The sequence below is a fragment of the Engraulis encrasicolus genome, chromosome 4 (genome assembly GCF_034702125.1).
Source record: "Engraulis encrasicolus isolate BLACKSEA-1 chromosome 4, IST_EnEncr_1.0, whole genome shotgun sequence".
NCBI classification, from domain to species: domain Eukaryota; kingdom Metazoa; phylum Chordata; class Actinopteri; order Clupeiformes; family Engraulidae; genus Engraulis; species Engraulis encrasicolus.
The window spans coordinates 29,899,646-29,907,145 of NC_085860.1; the positions used below are offsets into that span (position 1 = coordinate 29,899,646).

The 7,500-nt window shown below is 46.8% G+C and overlaps 1 protein-coding gene across 1 annotated transcript in view; it reads right to left on the reverse strand.

Moving 5' to 3' along the window:
• The window catches only part of LOC134447591 (A disintegrin and metalloproteinase with thrombospondin motifs 20), a 158,820-nt gene that overhangs the window by 113,772 nt on the left and 37,548 nt on the right, over nt 1–7,500 (reverse strand). The window contains exons 6-8 of the mRNA XM_063197114.1: nt 6,430–6,554; nt 5,408–5,448; nt 3,955–4,060 (exon numbers count right to left, since the gene is read on the reverse strand). Coding sequence (XP_063053184.1) covers nt 3,955–4,060; nt 5,408–5,448; nt 6,430–6,554 — 272 coding nt within the window. The remainder of the gene's footprint in view (nt 1–3,954; nt 4,061–5,407; nt 5,449–6,429; nt 6,555–7,500) is intronic.

Consider the following 7,500-nt stretch of genomic DNA (forward strand, 5'->3'; position numbering starts at 1 on the left):
TCTGCGGCGCTTTATAAGTATGTGAACGTCTGTCGTTGCTGTCAGGGAGAATCTTTGTAACTCCACTTTTCATTGTTTTCATTTATTTCTTTATTTAGATGGACACATAGTAGTGATTTATAATTCATAATGAATAGAGAACAAAAATAAAAAAATAAAAAAATAGTGGCGATACAAGTTTTCTGTTGGACAGCGATGATATGGAAAGCAGTTTGTATGCAGTAAATTAAAATACTGTTTACCTCATGCAAGAGTTGGAGTTGGAAAATTATTGAATAAAAATAACACCACTAGTAATAAGACTACTACTACTTCACTACTACAGCTGCACATAACGACTTCAAAAGTATAATAGCAAGGCCCTGCCTTCGCTAAGTCCACCCCCCTCACCTTCCATCTGAGAAACGATTCAGTGCACAAGAGTGTGGCGCTTCCATGTTCTTTGATCTCAGTGGTCCAGAGCTGTCACTGGGAACTCCCCACTGTAGCTTTTGTTCCACACGCAGCAGCAGACTCAGTAGGGTGAGGCGGCCCTGAATGCCATGTACTGTATGGTGTTCATCCGGAACCATAGATGTTCCATGGATGCTTGCAGAGGGGGTTCCGGCCCGGTGGAGCAGAACCTCCACCCAGTATGTCGTCCCTTCACTGCGACAAAATTTGACAAACTTTCCGTGGAAGCTCAGCTCACACAGCGCATTCTGGCCTCTGCGCCTTTTGAAAGTATCACGTATCAGCGTAGCATAGATGACTTAGATGACTAGCATATGCCGACAAACATCTGAGATGCTTTAACAGCCGAGGGAGAAACGCTTTTCCATCTTGTAATGTCCCATAAATAAAAATCATAAATTTTGTAAAAGTGTTCTCTTTTCAGTGACCTCCTGGTGTCATGACTGCCTGAACAACGAGAGCATCGCTACCACATAAATATTACTTGCAGCCTAACAATCCAGGCCCGATCTACGGTACTGGAGACCAGTCAGACACGCTGTTAAAAACGGTGCAGTGTGAAACACGGACTCCTCAGAGACGCAGATGCACTGGAGATGAAACGAGACATGGTCCCCTGATAGATGTGAGCATCAGTATGGGATTACCAGGCTCCGATTGTGAATTATCACGCAACAAAAATCAAATCCATCTTTCACCTCGGGATGACTTCATCTCCTCACAAGTCAGCGAGGGCCATGTGCTCCGAGGAAATGGACGAGATGGAGTTTACAGAGGATTTACTGCCCCGTTAAAGCCCGGCCTGTCTAATATTAAAGGCTCTAATGTCTCATCGAGGTGTCAGAACTCTTTTGGATGATCTAAGACGTGACACGCTGGGGCTCACTGGGGCGCGATAGCAGTGCGGTTAACTTTGGAGCCGCTAACCTTTTTAAATACGCTGCAACGTCATCTTGCCACACGCTGAACTTCAATGCTTGACACCGCATGAGATGGGATCTGGCAATAGGGGGAAACCCTTACCTGCCCAACAACTTTAGACAACTTATAAAACAACCAGATGGAACGACCTCTGATGTTGGAAAGGATGGAGGCCCAGATCCAACGGGCCTTTTTAGCTGAATGACCTCCGTTGAAACGCCACAGCGTGTTATTGCCTAAGGCCTGCTTGAACTTCTGGCACCATCACATAGGGCACGCTAGCCGAGGCACAATGCACGGGCTACCCCGAGGGGGTAGAAAATCGCTGTCATTCTTCTTTCCGAGGCAAACACTGCTCCCTTTTTACTGCCACGGTCCAACCAGTGTGGAGCGTAAAAAACATAATTTTCCCTACTTTACTCAGCGTGTCAGACGGAGAGATAAATTCCTCCCTCCCAAAGTGAGGAGGTGACAGTCTGTCAAAGCTAATGTTTGCAATACAGTGGGGCTTATGAAAGATTGGCTCATGTGTTATGAGTTTGGTCATCGGTCCACAAAGCCACCATTCACAGGAGGGAGGGGTGAAAGGGGGAGGGGGGGGGGGGGGGCAGGGGGGGGCTCTCTGTCACATTCACACGCGTTGGAGACTATGGGCCTGTTTTGGCAACAGTCCTGAATGGAAGGTGGTGTTATCACAACAGCTATTAGGATGTAATTATACCGTATACTGCGATGGCACTGTACAGAGCCCCACCTTTACTTCCCTTAATGTATGCATGCCACTTCTGATCGTGGCCCTGTTAAGACATCTTTGTGACAACAAGTGTGTCTCTGTCACTCCCTTCCACAATGATGTCACTCTGAAAATTTCGAGGCTGTAACGAGCTGTGTGTGTGTGTGTGTGTGTGTGTGTGTGTGTGTGTGTGTGTGTGTGTGTGTGTGTGTGTGTGTGTGTGTGTGTGTGTGTGTGTGTGTGTGTGTGTAGAGACAGAGAGAGAGAGAGAAAGAGACAGACAGACAGAGAGAGAGAGAGAGAGAGTGAGAGAGAGAGAGAGATAGACAGACAGAGAGAGCGAGAGAGAGAGAGAGTCAGTCTTCTCTCCTCGCTTGCATATGCACAAAGGGAGGGGGAGATTGGGCGTTTATGCTGTCATCTGGTAGGTGGGATCGTCTCCTCCAGGGCATATCCAAAACGCCTCATTCTACGCACATCGTGCCTCCTAGATGCGGTCAGCTGTTTACACTGTGTTCACATGAAAGCTTTCTCCGTTTTTTTTGCCCCCGTAACTGTCTCTGTGTCTCCATTGTCTGAGAAAACCTTTTTTTGTCTGGCAATTTTTGTTTTCTTTCAAAATGAGGTTTTGAAACTTGACAGTGCTCTCCTTGGGCCGCTTTTGTCTGCTCGTGCTAGCCCACTTTGTCTGCTCAAAGCAAATCATACAAACAATCATTTCAAAACCACTATTCTCTCCACTATGTATGCTCCACTTTGTTTTTTTTGGTTAGGAAACTCCCTCACACTTCACCTCTGTGTGGCTGCCTGCCTCTGTGTCTGTGCTACCTACCTAGAGTACCTCTCTCCCGTTGTCCCATAGACCTATAGGATTAAGCACGGCAGGCTCGCACAGTACCGCAGCTCTATTAATCCTGGCATGTTATTAAAAGCTTCTTTGCCTTTATTATATTTTGCACCTGTGCGCACCTACGGGACAAAGAGACCCCTTTATTACCTTTTTTTTTGTAGAGGTGGTGGGAGGTGGATGGGGGTGGGGGGTGGTGGTGTTGTGTTGGAAAGGGGAGGGGAGTGGTAGTCGTTGGATGTACTGCAGGGGTAGAATCCATGCTGTTGCAGGAGAGTAGACTTTTGTTTTGTTTTTTGGGTTTTTTGTGGGGGGATTGGGGGTTGGGAAGGGGAGGGGAGGGGAGGAGCTAGTAGTCATTAGATTGTATTAGATTACATTACATTATACTTATCTAATATAGTCATTAGATTACATTACATTACACTTAGCTGACGCTTTTAACCAAAGCGACTTGCAGGGTATTGGTTACAGTCCCTGGAGCAATGTGGGGATTGGTGTCTTGCTCAAGAGCACTTCAGCAAAGGATGGAGGTGTAGGGAGAGGTAAGGGTGGCAGTCAAATCAGCAAGCCTCTGATTTTAAGAGGCCCTCTTTAACCATCAGTGTTGCAAATTGTACTATGTGGGAGAGGTGGGTACCTTAACCCATTTTAGCCTGATGACTCGTATATGTTGTTTGACCTTTGGTGCCTGGAGACACATATACGCTGCATTCAGGCTCTTGAGATTTTAGCTTTTTAAATAAAAATGTGGGTATGTTACAGCTGAATGAACACATTCTAATGCAAGATGAGGGTCGTAGGGTTTGAAATGCAACTTATTTCACATTTTATGTCCATCAGAGGCTGAGATATTTAGGTTTTTATAGGCTGAGGGCAACTTTTCCAACAAGGGCTTAGGCATTCAGCAGCGTTTTTTGAAGGTGCTTTAGGCATCAATGGGTTAATTCCACTGCAGAGTATTGTTCAGTAGTGCAGGTGCGGGCGGAGAGCTACTCACACATGGCCCAGCTCGTGCGCGATGGTGAAGGAGGCACTGAGGCCGTTCTCCTCACTGATGGAGCAGCTCCGATACGGGTCACACATGGTGCCCAGCTCAGCCAGCCCTGAAAAAGGAAACGCACAGCTCAGTCACCATCACACAGCTCACCCCAGTGGTGTAGTCCACGTAAAACGCAGGTATACGCAGTATACCCACCTAAAAATGTCAGGGATTTCAGTATACCCACCTAAAATTGATTGATTCAGTATTTAGAATAGCACAGTATGCCACACTTCAAAGGTGCTAAAATATACAGTATACCCACTTCAAAAAAGTAGACTACACCAGTGTTTCCCAAACTTTTTTGTCTTTTGTCCCTAAGCCTTTTTGTTGTGCCATGAGTACCCCCTAAGTCAACTTTCTCCATCCCAATGTAACTGAGCTACATGTATATGATAAAATTACATGTTTCCAAGTACCCCCTGCAGTTTGCTCGCGTACCCCTAGTGGTACACGTACCCCTGGTTGGGAAACACTGGACTACACCACTGGCTCACCTCATCAGAAAAGAGGGAGATAGGGAGAGGGGGGGGGAGGACATAGCAGCTCCAGCAGAGGTCACACATACACACAACAGACTAGGGCTGCACAATATGTCGAAAATGTATCGAAATCGCGATATATTAAGAGTGGCGATATGCATATCGCTAAAATTACCTAATTATCGATAACAAGTAAACCTCTTCTGTGCTGTCTAATCACTAGCTGAATGTCAACAAATGCACGAGAAGCCCACCAAGACCAAAGCCGCGCCCTCCACACAGATCGACAAATTAGTGACAAGAAAAACACTCGGCTACATTTGTAAATATTGTTTAAATATTGTTAACGAGGTATTGCATGCTCTTATCGCGTATCGATTTTTTTCTGATATCGTGCAGCCCCACTACAGACTGCTCAGTCACTAACACAGAAGAAGTGAGGCTGCATGTGGACCTGTATGAAAACAGAGAAAGACAGAGAGAGTGCGAGGCAGACAGACAGGCAGACAAACACAGACAAATACACAAAAACAGACAGACAGAGAAAGAGCAAGGCGGAGAGATAGCATAGCGAGGAGGCTGCCATGCTTTTTCGCCTGAGGCCATTACTAAGCTGTCCAGCCCCAGAGAGATTAGGTCTCTGTACTGCCAGAGGCGAACCCGGACGCCCCCCGAACCACCTCCCACCCACAACCCACACCCGGCCTACGTCCCGCACCGATTAAGTCACTTCGCAGGCAGGCAGATTTTCTTGACGGTTCAGCAATGAGCTAGCTGCCCACTGGATGTCTGCAGTCGGTGAAACTGTAAAGGTTTTTTTTCCCCTTCCCTCCCCTCTTTCCCTTCCCCTCCTTTGCAGCCATTGGTGCTGAAGACAGAGGAGTTGGCACAGAGATCAAAGCGGGAAGTCTTACAGTCTTACTACTTACCCAGTGTATCACACTTGTCCTTGGCTCGGCATATGTCCTCCCTGCACAACCAGACACAACGTGTCAGTTATACCACAGTGATACATTTATTAGCATTTTTTACATTATAATAGCAGTTGTGGATGCACACACGCACGCGCACGCACGCACGCACACATGCACTAACGCACGCACACATGTACACGCACGCAGACACACACACACATGCATGCACGCTCGCATGCACACATGTACAAGCACGCACGCAGACACACACACACACACATACGCACACAAGCGTGTGTGCATGTGTGTATGTGTGTGTGCATGCGCGCATGTGTGCAGGTGCGTGTGTGTGTGTGTGTGTATGAGCACATGTGTGTATGTGTGTATAGGTGTGCGTGTGTGTGTGTGTGTGTGTGTGTGTGTGTGTGCATGCGCGCATGTGTGCAGGTGCGTGTGTGTGCGTGAGCATGCGTACATGTATGTATGTGTGTGTGTGTGTGTGCATGCGCGCATGTGCGCAGTGCAAGTGTGTGTGTGTGCATGAGCGCATGTGTGTATGTGTGTATAGGTGTGTGTGTGTATGTGTGTGTGTGTGTGTGTGTGTGTGTGTGTGTGCATGCGCGCATGTGTGCAGGTGCGTGTGTGTGCGTTAGCATGCGTACATGTATGCATGTGCGTGTGTGTGAGTGTGCATGCGCGCATGTGTGCAGTGCACGTGTGTGTGTGTGTATGAGCACATGTGTGTATGTGTGTATAGGTGTGCGTGTGTGTGTGTGTGTGTGTGTGTGTGTGTGTATGTGTGTGTGTGTGTGTGCGTGCATGTGTGCAGTGCAAGTGTGTGCACGTCTATGAGCGCATGTGTGTACAGGTGTGAGTGTGCATGCAGGTGTGTGTGTATGTGCGCATGTGTGCATGTGTGTGTGTGTGTGTGTGTGTGTGTGTGTGTGTGTGTGTGTGTGTGTGTGTGTGTGTGTGTGTGTGTGTGTGTGTGTGTGTGTGTGTGTGTGTGTGTGTGTCTTTGTGCGCTTTGGGCTCACCGGGTTATGAGCAGCGCGGTGTCGTGGTGTGACGGGTGGTTGTCATCCGGCACATTCTGTCCCTGCTGCCACACGCAGAAGGCGTGCAGGGTGTTGGCCGCGTTGAAGTTGATGGACGGACCCTCCTTTCAATGCAATGGAAAAATTGCGATGGGTGGAAACAAGCAGGGAGGGAGGGATGGAGAGAGGGAAGCAAGAGAGAGAGAGAGAGAGAGAGACAGAGAGATGGAGGGAGGGTTGGAGGGAGGGAGAGAAGAGGGGAGAAAAAGAGAAGAAGCATTCTGGGTCAAGCAAACATTCGCTTTATTCTTGCCAGAGCCATATAGCGCTGTGCATACACAGCGCGATGCCTCAGTTAATATGTTTCCATTGCAATTAAGCCTGTGTAAGCACTGGGGCTGGGGTATGGTCGGGGGACTAAAGAGGTTCGGGTGAGCTCGGTTTAGCATTGCTACCACGGATCTAAAGGTCTGCGCAGTTAGGGCTGGGCAATATGACGATATATATCGTTATCGTGATATAAAAGTGTATATCGTGACCTTTCTCCTATATCGTTTATACCGTGACAGTAATTTTATCAATTTTATACAGTTGAATATCATTTAATTACATTTCATGTTGTCACAATACACACTATAAGTTAATGTAACTGTAAAAATGAGAATAAAAAGATCCATTTTATAGAAAGGTTGTTTTTCGACATGAAAAAAAGAAGAGCAGATAAATAGAATAACTGAAAACGTATGAAATTGTGCTATATCATGATACATATCGTTATCGTGATATAAAGTAATCCATATCGTGATATCGTTTTTTTTCATATCGCCCAGCCCTATGCGGATTAACCAGTCACACATACACATCATAAGCTGACGTTAAGTTCAGAGAGCCGAAGCAAAATGTTATAACAGCAGCCGCTCAGCCAGAGAGGTAACTCAACTCCTATTCGTTTCAAGTGCGTCTGTTTGATCTTACACAATAAACAAACGGAAGTACAGTATGTATTTTCATATATATGTCATGGTGAACTTCTTTCTTCTTTCAATCATTTGATCTTACAGGCCGCTACGA